This window comes from Microchirus variegatus (assembly GCF_963457635.1).
Source record: "Microchirus variegatus genome assembly, chromosome: 4".
NCBI classification, from domain to species: Eukaryota; Metazoa; Chordata; class Actinopteri; order Pleuronectiformes; family Soleidae; genus Microchirus; species Microchirus variegatus.
The window spans coordinates 9,308,748-9,331,863 of record NC_139805.1 but is presented as its reverse complement, the minus strand read 5'-3'; the positions used below and the strand labels follow the sequence as shown (position 1 = coordinate 9,331,863).

At 40.3% G+C, this 23,116-nt stretch overlaps 1 protein-coding gene across 2 annotated transcripts; it reads left to right on the top strand.

Annotated features, from left to right (window-relative positions):
* Positions 1 to 1,465: 1,465 nt before the first annotated feature.
* On the top strand, positions 1,466 to 10,983 carry lhx9 (LIM homeobox 9; the record flags this gene model as incomplete). 2 transcript variants are annotated; one of them, XM_083888536.1, is made up of 5 exons in its annotated part: positions 1,466 to 1,645; positions 2,481 to 2,683; positions 3,539 to 3,915; positions 7,599 to 7,801; positions 10,927 to 10,983. In XM_083888536.1, the coding sequence occupies 5 exons, from the start codon at positions 1,466 to 1,468 to the stop codon at positions 10,981 to 10,983; spliced, it is 1,020 nt and encodes a 339-aa protein (XP_083744662.1). The 2 variants fall into 2 exon arrangements, with proteins under 2 accessions (XP_083744662.1, XP_083744661.1); XM_083888535.1 differs by lacking the exon at positions 10,927 to 10,983 and adding an exon at positions 8,329 to 8,583.
* Between the last annotated feature and the right edge of the window lie 12,133 nt (positions 10,984 to 23,116).

Genomic DNA, 23,116 nt, shown 5'->3' with positions numbered 1-23,116 from the left:
GAGGAAATAAAACATAACATATATATATATATACATGATCAGTTATGGTCACAACAACAAGTCTCGTGCAAGTAAACCAAGGTTTATTTTAAGGCCTAATTCAAGAGTGAAGAAAACAAGGGCCACGAACGAGCCAGAGGAGACAATTCTGCTCTGTTATTTTGCACTGAAAAGACCAGATTATATTCAGTCAGTGAAAGAGCGAGAGAGAGGTGTGATTTACACACATGTTAAATTAAATTAAATATATTATCAATACGTTACAATATGAGCCTCAATTAATAATAAACGAACTATTATCTTATTTGTTTTTATTTAATCATATATGTATTTATTTATCTTTAAAAATGTCTATAAAAACATATTTGTTCCTATCCTATCACACACACACACACACACACACATACGATTGGAATCAACCCTTAATAACACTAATATAATAATGCAAATAAATAATCAACTCAAGCATTCATTTTATTTTTAAAAAAAAATGCAACTCATTATTTTACTTAAGATTCATGATTGTTTTTTTTGTTTTAGACCTTTTAAATGAATGATTTTATTATTATTATTTTGCATTTTGAATTTTATTTCCATAATATTATGTGACTCCATCATCATCATCATCATCATCATCATCCTCGCCCTTAAATGAAGGAATAAAAGAAGGATGCGAACATGTCAGTGTTGGGTCCTTCTCAAGCAGCAAGAGTCCGCGAGATTCTGAGGGAAGAGTGACAGCTCTTTGTTGGTGAATAGGAATCAGTGGAGAGAGAGAGAGGAGAGGAGGGGGGGAGTGAGAGAGAGAGAGAGGGAGCGAGAGAGAGAGAGGGGGAACTCCTCCTACCAAATTATTCAGACTGGGCAGGCTCTGCTCCCTTCACAAATAGGACACGGTTCTCAAATGCAGGCAGTCCCAGTCTGACCTCCAAACACCGAGGAAGCCCAAACTGGGAAAACCGGGATAAAGAGAAAGAGAGAGAGAAAGAGAGAGAGAGAGAGCATCAGAAACAACAACAACAAGAGAAAAACTCTGTGTCATTATTTTTGGCGTGTGTTCACATTGTGGCCCCCTCCCCTCCTCCTCCCTCCTCCTCCCTCCCCACCACTGACTCCACTTCCACACCGGTTTTGTCGCCTGATTTGGACTATATTCTTTTTTTTTTTCTTCTACTTCTTCTTCTCTTTCTGGAGGAAGAGGAGGAGAGGCATTGACGCTAAGAAGGGGGGAAAAAAGCTGGTGCACGAGCTGCACACAACAACAACAACAACAACAACTCCTCCTGTCTCACCCATGTTGTAGTTTCTTCGTGTTTCTTCTGGTTGCACAGTGGAGAGGAGGTGATTTTTAAAAAACAATCTCCTGGGCTGTTGTGTGTGTGGTTGTGTGTGCGCGCGTGTGTGTGTCTCAGAGCCACTGTGGACGCGCAGTGAGCGCGCGGCGCAGCGCTGCATTCTACAGTATATGGAAGTTGTGGGCTGCAAGACAGAGGCAGGCAGTTGCACGTTGCGTCCAGGACCGGGAGCCATGCTTTTCCACGGGATCTCCGGGGATCACATCCAAGGCATCATGGAGGAGATGGAGAGACGCTCGAAGAGCGAGTCTCGCCTGGCGAAGGGACTGCAACTCAACGGGAGGGAGTCGGTAAGTGTCCGCGTCTGTGTGTGTCCGCGTCTGTGTCCAAACTTCTGTTCAAAAGTCGTTTTTAATCGGCGCTCCTGCTGCGTAAAACTTGCGCCTGTGTCGCCGTTAGTCCGCAAGAAAAGCGAGCAGGGAGCAGGATTTCACTTAAAATATAAATATTTAGTGGAAACGTTCATGGAAAAAGCTAAAAAAAAATAAAATAATAATAATTGTGTATTGAAGATTGCTTTGGCTCCAGTTTAGTGAAGAAGACATTAAATCATAAATATTGTGTAAATGTATTGGAAACATCCAAAAATGTTTATTATTATTAATTGTCTAGATAAACTATTATTATATTAGTAAAAAAAAACACATAAAAAGACTATTATTATTATTACTATTATTATTATTATTAGTGTTATTATTAATGGAATAAATGCCATAATAAACATAGCAGAGTTTCCCCGGTGTGTCGTTTCTACTCTAAATTGATTGAAAATTTCTTATGAAATTAGGAGAAAAACAAACAAATGTGATGATGATTTTTTATTCACGTTATCAAACGTCATAATTCACTAGTTTTGCCGTGTTTCATTTAAAAAAACAGGTTGAAGTCTAAAAGTGCAGGATATACTATTATTATTAGGTATTACATTTTATTTTAGTGTTTATTCCTCCACCGCTCGATTTAAAGCACACGTATTTATTTGTTTATTATAAAAATAATGTTGTTTTTGTTTTTCATTTGATTTCTAACATAATGCACATTTAAATGACTGTGTAAAAGAGAAGTTTCCATGAGCTCACTCCTCTCTCTCTGTGTGTGTGTGTGTGTGTGCGCGCGTCCCTGCAGACGATGCCTTCAATGAGTCCGGAGAAACCGGCTCTGTGTGCCGGCTGTGGTGGGAAGATCTCGGACAGATATTACCTTCTGGCCGTGGACAAACAGTGGCACCTGCGCTGCCTCAAATGCTGTGAATGTAAACTGGCGCTGGAGTCCGAGCTCACGTGTTTTGCCAAGGACGGAAGTATCTACTGCAAAGAGGATTATTACAGGTAAGAAAAATTCAAGTGAACAAATTTAAAACGAAGGGAAATAATGCACCCCGCGCGCACACAAGGGCCAATACATTTTTTATTTAATATTTAAGCCTTTAATAAATAATAAATAAATAAATAATACTAATGTGCAGGACCTGTCAGAAGTGATTCAACAGGCTGTGACTGTTCACCTGAATTATGTTCAAGCGTTTTGGTCCAATTAAAGGCCTCATTCTTTGTTTTGGTTTTTCTAAAACAAAATCACAACACTCTCCAGGGGCGCTGCGCGTGCTGATAATTGTAGAATGATCTGAAACTGTATTTTTATTTTTGTTTGTATTGCTTTAAGATGCAATGAGTCACTTTCCCAGAAACCCTTAGAAAAGCGTGAGCTCTCTCTCTCTCTCTCTCTCTCACACACACACACACACACACACACACACACACACACACACACACACACACACACACACACACACACCACTGCACATTCCTGTTGTTTTCCATTTAAAAGAGGCCAACCTTTACTGGCTTTTGTCAGGGCCCAGCACGCCGCGAGAGTAACTGCTCAGAGATGTTTAGTGGGTCAGATGTTATCCCATTATTTTAACAAAGCCTACATTTATGGACCTATGGCCACGCGCACGCACACACACACACACACACACACGGGAGCGCCGTCTATGAAGCACAGCAGTGGAGGAAAACGTGTTAAAAGTGCGCGTGTTCACGTGCAACTGTTATTAAACTATACGTGCACATCACTGTGACGGTTTGTCACAGCAGATAAACACACAAGTGTCACACGTGCACGTGTCCTGTTTTGTCGCGTGCCAAATACTCGCGGTAAAAGTGGTCTGTCTGTTCCAGAAGGTTCTCCGTGCAGAGGTGCGCGCGCTGCCACCTCGGGATTTCGGCCTCGGAGATGGTGATGCGAGCGCGCGACTCCGTGTACCACCTGAGCTGCTTCACGTGCACCACCTGCAACAAGACGCTGACCACGGGGGACCACTTCGGCATGAAGGACAGCCTCGTGTACTGCCGCCTCCACTTCGAGACGCTCGTGCAGGGACCGGAGTATCATCCCCAGCTCAACTTCGCCGAGCTCGCGGCCAAAGGCGGCGGCGGCGGCGGCGGCGGCGGCGGCCTCGCGCTGCCGTACTTCAACGGCACCGGCACCGCGCAGAAGGGAAGGCCGCGCAAGAGGAAGAGCCCGGCCATGGGCATAGACATACCGAGCTACACAGGTGCGTCACACACTGACACAGCACGAGTATATATATATATATATATATATATATATACAGCTCAGTCACCCAGACATGCACAGAGGTTAAATATTAAATAAACAATTATTAAGTAACTCATTTATTCAAATTAATAGAATAGAATAAAGCGTAGAATAGAATAAATGTAGTTGGTCAGCTCTAAAATACCAAACTAACTCTAAACAGACTAAAAACCTGAAACGAATCAAATACAATAGTGATGCGTTCAGGCTCCTGCAGTAAATAATGAGGGATGAGGTTCAACAGAGTTCACTGCTTCACTAAAATATGCTGGGTTTTTATTTTTTAAAAAAAAGGAAAAGAAAGTCTTTTATAGTTTTGGATTTGATGGCTGTGTGTGCGTCTCTCTCTCTCTTCAATGGAGAACAGTCAGAGTCCAGGGGGTGAGATAAGTAATTGTATCACTTTTATTCAGTAAAAGCGCAATATTATTGTAATAACAACAGTGACAGTGTTAAATGTCGCAGTATTAGTCACACACATGGTGCAAAAACAGTCCATTTTCATGCAAATGTGCCGCTCGTTTCCACCATAATGTCACCATGGCCAGTAACGCACACAAACACGCACCTTAACTAAAACACCTCTGCAATAACTTCAATTAATCAACCACTTTGTATTCATTATTCAGCCAGTTCTTCGTAGCCACAGGTTAAATACTTTAAGTTTTTTTCCCCCAATCAGATTTAAGGAAATCTGCTGCAGGAACTATTAAGGTTAAGTCAAAAGCAATCAATCAATAGATAAATAAATAAATAACTTTTTTTTTTGCGCCACATGTAAAAAAAAGAAAAAGTCTTAAATCCAGGTCGTTACCCGTGTCTGAAATAAATGCACGCGTCCTTAAACGCCGTGCGTGCGTGCGTGCGTGCCATGGTGGGTTCATTGATCCGCAGCTTTCTCTTTTACGCGCGTGGTTTTTGAACGTTTCACTGCTTCACGCTGCGACGTGTGACGTTACAGGAGAGAGAGAGAGAGAGAGAGAGAGAGAGAGAGAGAGAGAGGTTTGACCTCGTCCTCATGTCTGTACACTTTCAAAGTTCATTTAGGTCAAACACAATTCCGGGGTGTGAACGCACTGACGCATGCGGCCCGTTCAAAGTCGTTTGGATGAAGCTGCTGTTCAATGTAGATTGTTTTAAATCTTGTGAGTGTTTTAAAGCCTCCTCCTTCTCTTCCTCCTCCTCCTCCTCCTGCTCCTCCTGCTGCTGTTTCTGCTGTGTCCCCGTTTTGTTGTCGCTTTCTGCGAATTAGCGCGCGGCTGAGAGAGTTCGTCATTGTGCGCCAAGTTTCCTGTGTCCGCGCTGAATAGGGAGGAATAAGGGTAATCTGCGCGTTAATTGTTCTTCGCTAATTGGAGGTGACGTTGGAATCCCTGGCCTCCTGCGCGGCGGTCAGCGCGGTTCTCAGGCTGCAGACACTCAGCAGCAGCAGCAGCAGAGGGGCCTGCTGCAGGGAGACACACACACACACACACACATAGAGACTGTCTAAAACCACACACACTCTCTCACGCTGACTGTTATTATTGCTGTTATTCCTCAACACTCTCATAATTGTTCAAATGCTATGAATTGCAGTGGCGTGCACAGATATTTCCGGGAAAATGGCCAAAATGGCCCCCTTCATAGTATTAACTGAAGAAAAAAAATTTATTCATTTATTTCAACAACAATACTCCCATGCAAATGTTGATTATGTCTTTGTAATTATTATAAATATAGGTTAAATCCAGTTTTTAGACAATCATACACTCTCTTAACTGAGAATATATACATATATATATATATGTATATATATATATATACATACACATACACAAACTCTAAAATAATTTAGTCAGTGTCTTTTTTATGTGCCAAGAGGGCAAAAGGTGCACATTCATTCATGAAAAAATGACCACTGCATGCAGTTATTGTGACCATAATGAAACCTCAACACAGTGTTAAAATTTGTACAGGAAAAAAAAAATAATATAAAGGTATAAATTCCAACTAAAGAAAAGCCTGTTGTTATGGAGACAGACAAAATACAGTCCCTGTGAACTCATTATCAAGCAGCACAGACACAGTTAAAGTCCCACTGGGAATATTATAATGTCCACGTGGGACTCTTCAATTGAATAGAATAAAGTAGAATACAATACACATTCTTTTCTTTTTTTATGTTAAAGAGGCTTTAATAAGGAAAACTTCATTGTAATTCCACCAAATAGTGCACAATTTGCATACATATACTCTCATTCACACATATCTTAAATGTTTAAAATGAATTATATACAGCATTTATAATTAAAAGGATTTAAAAAGGGAAAATGATTCAGGGTAAATCTGGATGTAAAAGCATAGTGTTGTTGTTTTTTGGTGCCGCTTTGTTGTTCCTGTGTTAACACGTCGCTCTGCAGATCAGGAGAATCACGCTCATGACAAATAGGATGAGGTTTTGTTTCTGCTTTAGCGAGCACATTCATGTTTGTTCTCACCAGGGAGAGAGAGTGTGTGTGTGTGTGTGTGTGTGTGTGTGTGTGTGTGTGTGTGTGTGTGTGTGTGTGTGTGTGTGTGTGTGTGTGTGTGTGTGTGTGTGTGTGTGTGTGTGTGTGTGTGTGTGTGTGTGAGAGTGTGTGTGGCTCCACCAAGGATTCCACCCCACTCTGAAAACTTTGCTCTTGTTTGGATATAGAGACCCCTAGTGGGTAATAATATCAAGTGAATCAGGATACAGTGAGCAGCAGCAGCAGCAGAGCGTGGAGATATAGACGCGTCCACGACAGTGGTGTTCATGAGGAAACACAACATAATAATGCCACACACATGCACAGCTTATTTATTTAATTTGTTGATTAAATCTGTCACTTTATAAAACTGTATGTGGGATAATATTCTCACTGTATTTTAAGATGAGCGAGAAAAATCAGTTTATTGGACACAATATGGCTTATTTGCTTCACATAAAAATACAAAATTATTTGTAAAAATATATGTAAAAAAACACAAAAATAGTTTTTTTTTACAGTCACATGCAAGTATTTATTGGATTATTCTGTTGCAGTAGCACCGACTTAGACAAATATCTAAATAAAATACAGAGTTTTAGTATTTTCTGTTGTTCAAAAGTTAATACGTTTAATTTAGTCGTTCCATTTATTTCTACTCATTAATCTATCGACAAATGAGGCCTGTGAGGCCTTTTCAAACTCGTCTTTTCAAAAACAAGCAGAAATGTAGTTAAAATATCTCACTTTATGTTAAAAACAGTATCATCAAAACTTCCAGGGGACTAAATACTATAAAAAGAGACTGATTCGTTTCATTTCAGGTCAATCAGTTAAATTGTTCCAATTAAATATATATATAACGAGGAAAATTCACATTGATACATAATCATTTATCAGGTTGATATACTGCGTTTTATTCCATGTTTCCTTTTTTTAAGCAAAACTTGCCCCATACAGTATACTCCTATAATCCTATGACTTATTGTATACTAAAAATGTGTGATTCGATTTGATTTGTAATTCCTAATTCAATTAAAAATGAAATCAGGAAACGAAACAGTTTAAAGTGAAGTGAAAGAACAGTGACTGTGTTGTGCTGCTGGACTTTGACCCTCTCCCGTGTCCCGGTCTCCTCTCTCTCCCTCAGGCTGTAACGAGAACGACACGGATCACCTGGACCGGGACCAGCAGTCGTACGCTCCCACACAGAAGACCAAGCGCATGCGGACCTCCTTCAAACACCATCAGCTGCGGACAATGAAATCCTACTTTGCCATCAACCACAACCCAGATGCCAAGGACTTAAAGCAGCTGGCGCAGAAAACGGGCCTCACTAAGAGAGTTCTACAGGTAAGCAGAGCGCTCTTCTTACAACTTACTGATCTCATCCACTCATATCTGTGTCTGCCCCCCCCCCCCCCCCTCCCCCCTCACGACCCTCTCATCTATCACCTAAATTCTCATTATAGTCATCTTTTATTGTTTTTCTTTATTGTTTGATTGGTCCATTTAGTCTTTAGATGTATATCCAGGGGGTTTTATCCGATTTTTTTGGTGTAAACTTTGAAAATTCAGTTATTCTCTATGTTAATATTAATAATATCGAGAGTGCACATTTTTATCTGAGGAGAACAGAAGGAGATCTTTAAAAGACAATCTTGATTTGCTATTTTTGCTATTGAGAGCAGCATTTTAGTTAGTGGAGCTAACTTACTCTGCCCCTAGAGCTCACAGCTGTGTGTGAAGATTGCCATATTTAACATTTCTACATGTTAAGATGAAGGATGAGAGCGCCTTGATGCAGTTGTGATTACTTGACATGATTCAATCCTATTCAAACACAAAGCAGTAAAAGCCACATTGGGATTGGTTTGCAGGTTTGGTTCCAAAACGCAAGAGCCAAATTCAGAAGGAACGTTTTGCGACAGGAGAATGGAGGTGTTGATAAGGCTGATGGCACCTCACTCCCTCCGCCCTCATCCGACAGTGGGGCCCTGACCCCCCCGTCCAGCGCAGCCACACTAACAGACCTGACAAACCCCTCTATCACTGTAGTGACCTCCGTCACCTCTAGTTTGGACAGCCATGATTCGGGGAGCCCTTCACAAACTACCTTGACAAACCTTTTCTAACAATCTATCTCGAGATTGATTCTAGACTGAATTTTTTTTTTTTTTCCCTGTTTGTTTGCTTCTTTATAATTTTATTTTGACATTTTATTTTTTTAAGTGACACCTTTAAAAATCAACCAGAGACAGATCCTTGGAACAGAAATTGCTGTACTGTGTACACACACACACACGCACACACACACACACAAAGAGAAACACAACAACAGAGCAAGCGCAGCAGCAGTGGCCGCATTCAAACACGAGGAAGTCATTTTAATGTGTAGAAGAAGAAATTTGGACATTTTTGATGAAGATGGAGGCATTCGATAAATTTATCGTGTATTTCATAGTTCATTGGAAGAGGGGGAAAAAAAGAAACTAAACTTGAAGCTTGTTTGGGGGAAAATAGTTTAACTTGATTTGTACATTTGTATTTGAATTTTTAAAAAAAATAGCCCTTTCTAATTTATGCTTAATCCGTAATAATCTGAATATCTTGCCCTCAGAAACCTGTATATGTATGCACTGTGTTCGCAAAACATCCAATTTTAAAGATCTGTTCTTTCTGTTTTGGAATCATTTGGGAAATAAACTTGTAGAATGTTCTGTATGATGGATAAAACTCCAGAAAACTTTAGGCTTTAATTATCAAACCGAATGTGCGGTCTTTGAGACACTGGGATATTATTTTCACGTGCAGTGGGGGGGGGGGCTACATGTAGAGCGTCACGCTTCAAAACCACACACACACACACACACATTTCAAATCCCATAATCTGTACAGTGGTAACTGTCCGACGTGTGATGCAGTCGCAGTGACAGGAAACAGCTTTGATCGTTTGGATTTGTTTGAGAGCGAGAGAGTAGCAGTTACTGGGCGCTGTTGTAACGCGGATCAAAAACCCACAGAACCACAGCCAGACTCGGTTGCACAGTGACGATAAACTGCCCAGTGAAAAGTGCATTATTGTTTTTATCATGTTGCTCAGGGTAACAATGTGATTTTCTTTTGTTTTTTAATGAAAAAAGACAAGGGAAAGCAGTAGGGGAAGTGTTGCAGACTAGATCTGTGTGGAGCTTACACGAGTTTTCACATGACCTCAGATAGGTGGAGTCGTGTAAAGAGGCAGCCAGCGGGGAAATCACTGTCCATGTGTTTTCTCCTTTCTTTTGGGCCATAGTTGTACTTTTCTTTTAATGACACTTGCCACTGAACAGACCAAAAAACAAACAAACAAACAAACAAACACCCCACGTTTCTTCTGGCTGAGCGATAGAAAGGAAGCAAAAATTGTCAAATGGGGGAGGGGGCGGTGGGGGGATGGAGGTTTGAGTCGAAACATTTTTCATCGTGAGCGTCACGGTTTGTTCTCGTGTAGAACAAAGTGGTTCTCTAAAGTCTGCTCGCTTTTGGAGCGGGCGCCTAACTCAGTTCTACGATGTGCCTTACGCTATAACTTGGGAGAGAGTTTGTGATATTCAGGATATTATGTGTTCTTTGTTAAACTGATTCACATCCTTTCGACGCCTCACTAGTTTTGTACTGTTTTGCATCTTATTTCCGAAGATCTTTTTAATGGTGTATCCTGTTAAACAAGAAGGGGGGGGGGGGCGGGGGCGGCGGGTCGAGGGAGGGGGCAGCGATGTCATAGAAAGCATTTGTGCACTCTTTCAGATATAGTTGGGTAATCCAAGAACCTTATATATTGATCTTCGTGTTAATAGTTGAGTACAGTAAGTGTTCTATCAAGATTGTCCATGTTTCCCTGTTTTCTTGATAAAGATGGTGTATAGAAACTATTTCCCCTTAAATATTTATGGACCAAACGGTTGTTATATATCTTATTAAATTTGTGTGAATAAAAAAATACTTTGCTTTAAATGGGTTTTATTTTTCATTACACTCGCCATTTTTCCTTGTGTTCTTTCTCTCGAGTACAGTTCTCTTTTTTTCTTTTTGTTTGTTTGTTTACCACATCAACAAATGAGAAAACATTCAGTGATTGATGACCAGTTAAACGTCCTCATTACTTTTCTTTTTGCTTTCATTTTTTCCTTTTAATTTCTATTTCCTTATTTTGTTTTAATGATGTTTATGGTTTTTAACGTAATGCCCCATGGATTTGCATCTAAACCCTGCAGTCAAAACGATGAAATTGCTTTTTAATGCATGAACATGGCTTTAAAAATTCAGATCAAAGGAATGCTGCAAAGCACATATTGATATATATATATATATATATAGTACAGTATATTTATGCATTACATATTGGTAAAACTAAAAATGAAGTAAGAGTACATGCAGACCCCGTAAAGCCAGGTTGCTCTGTAGTTAATATATTCTTACTCTATCATTTCTTTCAGGGAGAACAAATCTTGGGGCATTACAGCCATACATCCCGACGTTTGAAAATTCCCTAAAGTATTAAGAGAAGGGGAAAACTTTGATGGGAAATCATCACCATTGAAGACAAAGACAATATTAGGATAAGACGATAATAGCATATTGAGAACAAATAAGCAACCACCGTAAAAAAAAAAAAGCAAATGTACGACGACACACGACGATTTTTTGTCGTCTGAGCAAAAACAAAGTTTGTCCTAAATGTTTGAGTCCATCAACGGAGGAGAACCCCACCATGTGTGACATTTATAATATCGATGTGAACTGTATTTGGAATGCACAAAATGACATTAAAACATGTATTGTAACATAGTTAACAAAAAAAAGAGAGAAAGAAAGAAAGAAAGAAGAAGAAACAGCTCACAGAAAGAGACAGGATGTGATTAAAATTACAGCAGGCATCCACATGACAGGAGTGTGAAACAGTGACGTATGGATTGTTTCTGAAAATAACACACACACACACACACACACACGAAGAAAGAAAAAAAAAATCCCTACATATGTTAGCACAATATATATATACATAAATACACACGCTGCCCTCATGCACCCGCCCAAGAATCCGCTCGCTAAATAGAAGTTTTCCTTTTTGTCACGAGTGTCATTTTCATAAACACACGGCCTCCTTGAGACTCGGCAGCAGGATGTGATGCCCATCATCACATGTGATGAGTGTATGAAGGAAGGGGACTACAGAGCTGGAGCTTTGCCATCTGGCTGTACCGAGGGAAGGAAGTGGAAGAAGAAAAAAAAAAAAAAACACACACACATACACACTCACACAAAAAAAAGAAACTAACTAAACTAAACAAACAAACTAAGCAGATAAAGAAGAGGTTCTTATTTTGCATGCGCCTCATCATCTTGTTATTTACATTTTACTTGAGATGTATATCATTTCCTTTGATTCACTGTATGATTCATTGTCAGCTGCGAAATAAAGCATATTAAAATGATGTTCCCTGATGCCCACATACAGTACAGGAAAAACAAATGTCATTTTAAGGAAACAAGCGTTGCTGCTATCAAGTTATTGTGGAGGGTAGAACATTACTGCAGTTTAAGTGGACATATACTGTGCAATTATTAGACCATCACCCAAAGCCACTACTGCCCTAAATTAACAATATTGGTCAATTTTTATGCTTCTGTAACGGTTAATACATCAGTATTCTAATATATAATTATTATTCTTATCCATACATTTTTAAATGTACTGTTCTACAAAAAAATAATAGTAAAGCACATTATTATTTCTTGATTAAGATGTTAGTTTTAGTGGTTGAATGTTATGCTTGAAGAAGAATTTGGGTCTAGAAAAAAGGTGAATTATTTGCCAAATAAATAACAATAGCATTAGTTTTTTGGTTTTTTTTTGAAAGATTTCCATCTTTCTCGTTTTTCAGGACAGGTGGTCTAATAAATGTGTTAAGCACGACCAAATAAATTGTAAAATTTTAGTTGTAAAATGTCACCTATAAACTGTGACGGGCAAGCACACAATGGCTGCACAGTTTTTTTTTTTTTAACAGAATGTACAGTCTCATTACTTAGTGTATGTGCTGTGTGTGTGATGTAAGGGAGGTATGCTGTGGAAAGAGAAGAAAAAAGGGAAGGAAAAAGAGAGGGGATGGGGGGGAGGAGGAGGAGGAGGAGGAGGAGGAGAGTCTAAAGCCACATGGGGACCAGTAAACAGGCTGGTGTTGAATTCCAACAATGTGGGAAACAGCAAACACTTCAGTCAGTCCAAGAGGAAACCTCAGTGGCTGCGGTGCCGTGGCACTGTGGCAGGCAGCAGGGGCTGCGTTTCCCCGGGTCTGATGGCGGGCGGCTTTGACACCGCACACACAGCAACAGGAAGCCGAGGCTGGAGAAGAAACACAAACAAACACAGCCAGCGACGCTGACTTCTGGAGCTGCCGGTGGATTGGGAAACTCTGGACATCATCGCGGCCCCGGTGTTGACAGGAATTTCAGGGGTTTACTGATGGGCGACTGGAATGCATCCTATCACAACATTATAAAATGTGTTTGTTTTTTTTGTAAGCAAATGCCCACTCAGCCATTTTCTTGCCAGTTGGGAGTCATTCACCCCCATTCCAAAGTGATATTAAATGATATGAAGGATGTGAAAAATACAGAGAGCTGACGGCTGATCCCTTGTGACTCTACTGCATGAACGTGTATCTCTGCATGGTCAATGAATTACTGTGAGCAACCAACTTCTTATTCTGACTTTGCATTGATAGATAAAAGGAGTACGTGTTCCAGGTCATAGAATAGGAAAAGGTCCAGTGTGTAGAAATGAGTAAGTATCTATTTGACAATGAGACCCTGTGTCTCAATGAATAAAGGTTCATTGACAAAAATCTATTTGTGGAAGTGCAGCTTGTAATAAACATCTTCAAAATGAGTCGGGGAACTACAGTGGCCTTCAAAAATGGCAGCCTCCATAAAGCAAGGCCCTTGACAAAAGTACATTTAAAATACTTAAATGAACTTTATTTTAAGGCGATTATGCACATAATACAAACATGCTCATGTGTTGCATATTCAGTTTCTGCTCGTAAAAAAAAAAACCTGGTAAGTTGTGGGTTCAATTCCTGGCTCTGCTTGTCTATATGTGTCAAGACACTTAACCCCATGTTGCAGTGTGTGTGAATGGCCCTCAGTTCATATATAAATACAGACCATTAACAGCTCTTCTTCTTCTGATTTAATTTGGTAGTAAAGAGTAACAAAGATAGTTAGAGGAAATGCAGTGGAGTTAAAGTTGTTCCCAAATCCCAAAATCAGTACCATACTTGTTTTTGCACAGTATACAAATGTGTGTGTTTAATTCAAAACTCAAACACTGAGATCTTTAGATGTTTTTACTTCTTCAAGACAAAGTAGACCTGATTCGACTGAACGGTGTTTGATATGGTTTTTTAGTCCACAAGCGGAATCATCGATTTAGCTGCAAAGAGCAGATTTCCACACTATACGCCTCAAACACACAAATAGATTCTGGGACTGCGATATATATACGTGCCAGTTGATCAGGGTTAGGTTTTTTACGATCCTGCTCAAAGTTGTGACATTTGCTGCTGAGGGTTTGCTGTTTGCTCGGATCTGCCTCAAAAACACATGTTTGCCATAAAGGTCAAACGAGACACCGACTAAGCGCTTCACTCTGCCTGTCATAACAAAAAAACACATTAGAGTACAAAAGATCTCCAGTGTCCACTCGTCACGCTGACCTGCAGATGCTGCTTCATGTCAGCGACAGAGAGGTTGCTCAGCAAAGCCTTCAAATCATTGTCACACGGCAGGCGTCACAGTCACAGTCTACGGGCAAAGCGACAAGTGGTTTCAACATAATCAGAGAAGTCATTTTGACACCTGTAATTGGGCCACACATATTGAAATTGCATGTTCTCCCTGTGTGTGTGTGTGTGTGTGTGTGTAGGTTTGCTCCAGTTTCCTCTACAATCCCAAAAAAATTGACACTCAAAGCTGACTGTAGGTGTGTGTGTGTGTGTGTGTGTGTGTGTGTGTGTGTGTGTGTGTGTGTGTGTGTGTGTGTGTGTGTGTGTGTGTGTGTGTGTGTGAATGGTTGTTTGTCCCTATATGTTTGCCCTGCAATGGACAGGTGACCCATCCAGGGTGTACCACCCTGAATTTTTTGCCCTATGTCAACTGGGATTGGCACCTGCTGATCTTCATGTGGAGGATAAAGCGGTAGACGACGGATGAACACCTGTAATTCACACCACCATTGAAGGTGAGTTTCCTTATGGGTGGTCAGCAAAATCCAGGAAATGTCTTTCCATCAGTCTTGTATAAAGTACCTAAATCTGGTAAGTAGCTGAAGTGACCTTTTTTTTATTATATTACTGAAGTAAAAGTCTGAAAGTATATGACATTTAATGTACTTCAGTATCAAAAGTAATTTTCCGATATAAAGAGTACTAACGTTTTAGATGTAAAAGTGGGGACTAATTATTGAGCCATGGTAGCTCAGCGTTAGGGTGAGTGGTAGGTTGTGGGTTCAATTCCTGGCTCTGCTAGTCTATGTGTCCTCGAGCAAGGCACTTAACCCCATGTTGAAATGGGTGAATAACAAAACTGCAGTGCAAAGCAGCTCATATGGAAAAGCTCTATATTTGGTAGTAACAAAGATAGAGGAAATGTAGTCAAGTAAATGTTGCTAGAAATAATAAATATATATAGCATAGTAAAGTACAGATAAACACATTTTGTACTTAAGCACAATAAGAAAGTATTTGTTCTATTACAACACTGATTATCATACATCATACACACACAAGCGACAGGGTCACAAGGGTCATGGGTCTCTTCTCTGTGTGTGTGTGTGTGTGTGTGTGTGTGTGTGTGTGTGTGTGTGTGTGTGTGTGTGTGTGTGTGTGTGTGTGTGTGTGTGTGTGTGTGTGTGTGTGTGTGTGTGTGCGTGCGTGTGTGCGTGCGTGCGTGTGTGTGAAACTCGTTTCACCTCAGTTCCATCCTCTCATTGCTAGGCACGTATTTAACCTCGCCAAGCACTCTAGCCACCCTGATAACACAGATACACACGCACACGCACACGCACACACACACACACACACACACACACACACACACACACACACACACACACACACACACACACACCTGCTCCCATTCAACCAGAGGGGCAGGTCTCACACACACACACACACACACACACACACACACATACTCGTTTATACTGCCTGGTGAGGACTATGGACACAGAGGTGTCTGCTGGGAACCACCCTTTCTGAATGAGATACAGACATGGTTCTAGGTCCAAAAAATCTTTTTTAATTTTAGAATTTCATATATCACTTTAAATATCAAGATTTCTCATTTCTAATTTTTCACTTACTGCATATGAAATTTAACAACACGATGGGGACCGAAGGGGACCGTAGCGCCCCCTTTGGTGGCTGCAGGCTATTGCATTTTACACTCAGAAGTAACTGTAAAAATTACAATTCTAAATAAAAAACAGATGAATTTCTGTAGAGTAGGTTTAAACCGTTTTGAGGGGTGTGTGGAAACATAAATTTAAATAAAGTATAAAGTAGAATTTCAACTAAAATAGTGGGAACATGTCTCTTTTACCACTTTTCTATTGAACTGTTCATTAAGATGAAATTTGCTGTGGAAAAGCAACATGATGTGGAAATATAGATTACAAATAGTGATGTGTCAGTCACGAATGATCCAGCTGAGAGTCGGATCTTTGAAGTGAACAAGGGCAGCTGCTTTGTTTTCGGTGAAAGCTGCAAGTGATTGGTAAAGATGTGTGAACGCATCTGCATGTCCTCACTGAGCAGAAGAGGGAGGAGAGTGGAGGGGAGGGGTTAAAGACATACACAGGATGGAGGGAGACGAGAGACAGAGAGAGGACACTTGCACTTTATTTTATTTTTAAGAGCAGACATCGCAGTGCAAAACTCAACTCAAAACTCGAGTAAACTTTCATCGTTTGTATAAAAATAATATGACATCAAGAGCTTCAAAAGTGCAGCAGTGGACTGGCATGGATGGAATCTGCTTAGGTAGCCAGCAGTATATAAAATGTATATAAAATAAGATAAAAGTATATAATAAAGCAGTGTTTCCCAACCCTGGTCCTCAGGACACACTGCCCTGCATGTTTTACATGTTGTCCTGCTCCAACATACGTGATTCAGCTGAACAGCTCCTCATCAAGCTCTGCAGAAGCCTGATAACGAGCTGTTCAGCTGAATCACGTATGTTGGAGCAGGACAACATGTAAAACATGCAGGGCAGTGTGTCCTGAGGACCAGGGTTGGGAAACACTGTAATAAAGTGCAAATTGGGCCGATCACTGATCTACCTGAGCAGATAACTTATTTTAGAGGAACTTCAAACACTGGCCTGTGAGGCTCAGCTTCAACAGCACAAACAGAGGTCACTTTCTAACAGCTTCATTAACAGCCTCTCTTTCAAACTTAAAACAAGAGAAAAATAATCATCTAGCAGTTACTTAGACCGCCGCTTCCAAGTGTCTATACGGTTTTTCACATAGTACTTCACAGCATCCCAGCTCCTACCTTTGAGTGCCTCTGGAAATGCTTGGATACACTCAACACACTGTGCTTTACCAGGAACCTTGCCACTCTTAATGCTGTGCATCAGCTTCTGTTCCACAGCTTGGACTTCTTCCTTGGTCCACACCTTCCTCTGCTTTCTTGATGACTCTATAAAAATAAAACAAGATAGAATAAAAGTTAAAGGTGCATTATGTAATAAATCTAAAGCAACTGGCCATAAAATCCTCCTAATATGTCACAGAGACTCAGGAATAATGTTCATATAACAAACTGAACTCACCAAACTCAACCAACAATTTCTGTATGAGACTAGAAAAGAACTCACTAAACAGGTTAAAGGTAAAATACCTGTGCTTGGCTGTGAAGAGGTCTCAGGCTCATTGTCCTCCTCTGTTCTCCTCTTGATCAGTTTCTTTGTCTTTTTCACAGTTCTCGGCTCTGCTAGAAAACAACAGAGATACAATGGTAGACGAGTTAACTTGAAGCACCAAGCTGGTATAGAGATTATAATTTCATGAGAAATAGAATACAGCTTAAGTGGCATTGTTGTCAAGTTAATAGTTTTTATTGTTTACTTTTCACAAAAAAGGAGGAAAGCTTAAAAACTAATAAATTATATAGGAAAAGTACTAGTATTACCAGAAGTAGATCATTAAAAAAATATTAACTGTGTATTATTAAATCCATTGAAACAGGTCCCTCTTTCCACCATCATTTTTCCCTTCTTTCCTTCCTTCCGCCCTCCATTGTCTTCATCCTTCCTTCTTCTTACTTGACTCACTATGTTCCCTTTCACCACCTTTTCCCCTTTGTTCTTACTTCTTCCTTCCTTGACCCAATCCGTTCCCTGTCTCCATCTTTCTTTCCTTCCTTTCCCCTTCCTTCTTTAGTCCATCCCTTTTCCCTACCTTCCATCCTTCCTTCTTCTATCTTCCTTGACCCAACCTGTTCCTCCCCATCTTTATTTCTTTCCTTTCTCCATTTCTTCTTTCCACAATCCCTTTCCCTTCCTTCCTTCCCTCTTTCCTTCCTTGCTTGACCCAGGAGGACAACAGGAGAGTTCAAATAAACCCAAGTAGTAAACAGTGCAATTTTAAAAAAGAACCACATCTTCAGAACCAATAAATGACAAAGCAAAAGTGTCTGACATTTAAAAAGTTGCTAATTAAAATAATGAATGGTGTATTAAGTGGTTTGTTGTTTATAGGTGAAATACCTGTGTTTGGCTGTGAAGAGGTCTCAGAATCATTGTCCTCTGTTCTCCTCTTGATCAGTTTCTTTGTCTTTTTCACAGCTCTAGGCTCTGCTAGAAAACAACAGATACAATGGTAGACACGTTCACTTGAAGCACTCAATGCACCAAGTTGGTATAGGGTTTATAATTTCATGAGAAATAGAATACAGCTAAAGTGGCATTGTTGTCAAGTTAATCGTTTTTATTTTTTTTAAATAAATAGTCCAATTGCAAAAAAAGGAGAAATGATATTGTGAAAGTACTCTGATATTACAATAAGTCGATAATTAAAAAATATGAAGTTAAGATGAAATGAAGTGGATTATTACAGGTTATTGGTAAAATACCTCTGCTGGGCTGTGATGAGGTCTCAGACTCAAGGTCCTCCTCTGTCCAGGTCCTTTTCACAGTTGATCTACCTTGAAGCAAACAGATTCACAGTAGATTTTTTAAAAAGCTCCTTCAAAAGGAGCACTGATCAGAGAACAGCTCGCCAGTTCCATGCACTGTGAGGAAAGCAAGTGCTGTGCATATTAGAGAAAGAACTCTGTGAAACAGGTTATTGTTAAAATACCTCTGCTCAGCTGTGATGAAACATCAGACGCTGGGTCGTCCTCTGTAGTTGTCCTCTCAATGGATCTGTTCTTTTTCACTGGTCTTTGACCTTCATTGAAAAACACAAAGATGTAATGTTAGAAAAGCTTCCCTCCATAGGAGGAGGTGCCCAGACCCCGAGAGGAGAACCGCTGGTTCATTGAATGTACCTGATGAGTTGGAGGATGGACTCAACATCACATCTTCATCTTCACTTCCAGATAGAGAGCTGTCTTCAGCTACTTCCTCTGAATAAACACGGCAAAAAATGTTGTTAACTAGCACGACAAACTCATGTGTACATGACACATTTAAACCATCTCAAATTAAAATGATAAAAATAGTGTGTGCACGGTGAGGTTTTACCATTTGGATCCACGTTGATCTCGTCCAGAGTCATCCCTTTATATTGTGCCAGCTCTCCTCTCCCACAGGCCATAAGCAACTTTGCAACTTTGGCAACCTGCAACGTTCCTTCGGGGAGCCGGTAATATTGTCGATGGACTCTAATGTTGTGACCCATAAACCCTGCTAGGCAGTCCTCTTCATTGTCTCTCAAGTTTAGTACTTGTGACATTGTTGCCATCTGTTTCCTGAGTCTCGTTGACGTCAATGTTTGAGGGTCCTTCGCCCCACATTCACATGCCATTGCACGGATAGCATCAGATCCTCTGAGGTGACTTTCTGCCTCTGGTCTTCCAAACAAATACAGATTGTCATCCGGCACATCACATTTTCGCCGATAATTCACCAGCATCTGTATGGAGGACACCATGTCTGGGCTGAGTAAGACAGGAACCTTCTTGTCCCGCTTACCTTTGATTTCCACACGCTCAAAATATTTGCAGAGCTTCTTTTCCACGTCGGTCAAGGCAAGGTCAAGATCTGGATTACTGGCAAAGGTGTTTCTCAACATGAAGTCATTCAAGGACATCTTCGACACTTCGCCCTCTCTCCTACGATTGAAGACGATCACTTCGCAGAGCGTCAGTCTAGCAAGACTTAACCAGTTCCTCTTATTTGGTGCAGCTTCAAGACTGGATTGACACTTAGGTCTTTCTGCGTCAATATGGTTGTGCAGTTTCACAACATCTTCACAGTAGGGGATAAGAAGAGGTTTATTCCATTTTGACTCTCTGAGGTTCCTCAGTGCGTGCGACGACACCCACTCGTCCCATTTTTTTTCTTTCAGTGTCCTGAACGTCATCACATTTTCAAGAGCCTTCTTGTTCCCAGACATCCTTGTGTCAAACTCTGCAATATCTGCTATTTTGGTTAGGCTATGGCCTAGTTTGAGTGCCAAGGATGGAATCTTGAAGATGCAGGTATTTTCACTCCATCCACAGACCATCTTCACAGCGTTCACAACATGGCAGAAGTTTGTTGGCAGAAAGAAGTCATCTATTGTTTTCAGCTTGCTAAGGGTCTTTGCTTGGAGAACTAATCTTCCCATTTCCCGCATCTTTTGTCTGATGTATTGGTGTTGGCTTTTGTCTGTGCCTTTTTTGTTGTAGAAGTGTTCTCCTAACCACAGAATATATTTTTCTTGCCGAATTACGTGTGTTACGTTGTCTTGATTCATGTCATTTACGAGGTCCCAGACTTTTCCATTTGTCTCCTTTGGGACAGGCTGTCCAGCAGCACAAAGTGACTGCACTCTAGTTCTGCCTGGCTTTCCAGCATTTCTTTGCTTTGCCAGTTTGCATCTTTTCATGTGGCGCCACATCGCCTTCCTTTTGAGGAGTGCCTCACAGTATACGCAGTGTAAATACTCTTTCACATTCACTGGTTCACTGCTTTGCTGAGAGGGAACCATCACCCCTTTTCCCTCCTCCAGGACCTCAAAATTGTGGCGACGATTGCCTTTATTTCGAAGTAGATTTAACTGCATCTTTCTGTCCGCTGAACCTTTTGGATGACTAAACGCTTGTGCTACCTCCGCCAAGTTGCTGTGTTTCCTTTCCAGGTGCCGTGCGATTTTGGCATATTGTTTAAAACAGTACAGACAGTAGTGCCTCTTATTGTACACTCTACTGCCATTGATTTTCTTTTTCAGCGTCAGGATTTTTACATCCTTGTCACTGGAGGATTCTGATATCTCACAGTCTGCCATGGAATGGGAAGAGGATGATGTGTTCTGTCTCTTACTTGATGAACTGTACCGTCTTATAGATTTCCGCAGCTTGATTTCTTCCTCCGATTCTTCTGTAGAACTAGAACTAGGCACATACTCATCCTCACTTATTTCACTGCTCGTCATAGATTCATCTACAACGATCCCAAGCATTTTCTTTGTAAGCTAGAAAAGAAAAAGTCAGATGGAAGTCAGACTCAATTACTACGTTTTTAAATGATATTTCCCATTTAATTTTCCAATTATGCCTTTCGCATCAAAAAATAATATAGTTCATAATTTTGTCATCACAACTGATTTCAAAATACACACTAGTTTGTCTGCAAACTTACAAACACACTCTCAGTTCTCGTCAGTGGAGGAACGTCTGGGTCTGAAGGGCACTGGTCCATTTCCTGAAAGAGCAACCAAAAACATACTGTCAAATACAATGTCCAATTACAGAATAATCATTTTTTACATTGTGTGCATTGCGAGCAAGAATAAAATGCCAAGGAATGTTTGAGTATCCCTGTATTTAACTAAATGTGTCATGACTGAGTCAATGGCCTAATTCTCAAATTATAAATCACTTAAATTAAGCTTTGTTGCGTCTACACAGTGCATCCACTCTCGTAAAGCAAGACTCACAACTCACTAGACATGACCCTATGACGCGGTGTGTACCATCTTGCTTTTCGGATTTAACATAGTGTTCTCTTTACATGTTTAAACATCTTTCTACGTGTTGTCAAGCTGCAAAATAAAAGTGTGAATGATCGTGAATATGAACAAGCCGACTGACAGAGCTGTAAGATGGTGAAACACCGTTAAAAACATAATACTTTTACTGTGACAGACTGTGGCAGGTCGCCTCGTCTCGTTGCTTGTTCATTTATTTTAAATACATTTTTTTAATACATTTTTCAAAACAGTGGACCAGAACAGCTGCATAACATTTTGGCAGTAAAATGGCCAGAACCAGTTTTATTACCGTTCAACAACATTTCGCTGAATTTCTGATCAATATCAAATGAACATGACATCCACTTCACTTACCTCCTGCAGCTCATCTGTGTCGTCTCCCTCCTCCTGATCGTCTGACTTTTCAGGCGAGGTCTGGCTCTGTAACTGAGATAAGAACATGCAAAATACCAGTCAGCAGTGACATAATTAGGCATGTGTTTACAGGTAGTCTGGAGCACTCCTGTAGATTACATCAACCAAGGAATATCAACTCAGAGGCACAACGTTTTCATAGCATATGTGTATGTATGTTCTGCAGAACATGTATGAAGTAACACTTCTTATTGGTAACACTATTAAGAAATAATGTGTCATCTATTTGCTCAATGATTGTATGCTGTACAATTCACCTCAGAGTAGAGAACCTTACTCATTTAATGTTTCCACACTGGAGTTTAACTGGGAGTATCTTGAGTGCTTAAGTTAACAGAAAAGAGCTGTTCTGAAAAGCTGTGTCTATAGATGTCCTGGTAAGCAAGTAACTAGAGTTTTACAACATGTTCTGGAAAAAAAACTAAAAAACAAAATCACATTTTAAAGGATATTGTCAGATTATATTTATCGGATAATTGAAAAAAATTTAGATTTTTCTTTTTCCCCCACATCGCCCTTACATGTGACTTTTACAAACACGTCCACTTCTCTGAAGTAAAAACAAACCCCTCGGTGAATGTTTGAAGCCATCCAACACCGTCTGTATAAAAAATAGCTGTTCTGTGGGATGTAAACAGCCTCAGAACTACTGCAGAACAGGAGACATACAAAAAAATCTGCAGATTCATTCTTTTTGACCTTTAATTTAAAAAAAACAATAAGGCTACTTGTTTTATTTTACTGTTGTATGCTAACTAAGGTCACAACGAGCTCATTCTGCTGACTACTTTTAATAAAATAGCCTACATTTGTTGTATCGTTGCGTTTGAGTATTAATGTTTCAAGATTCTTAAATTGTTATATAAAATATGGCTAGTAGGTATTAGAGTATTTGCAGGTCTCCATCTCACCTCCCTGTTCTTCTCCTTAGCAAGGAGCAGCTCCAAGTCTTTCAGGGGGCTGATATCAGTGGTGGTAGTGGTCGTCTCCTCTGGGGGCAA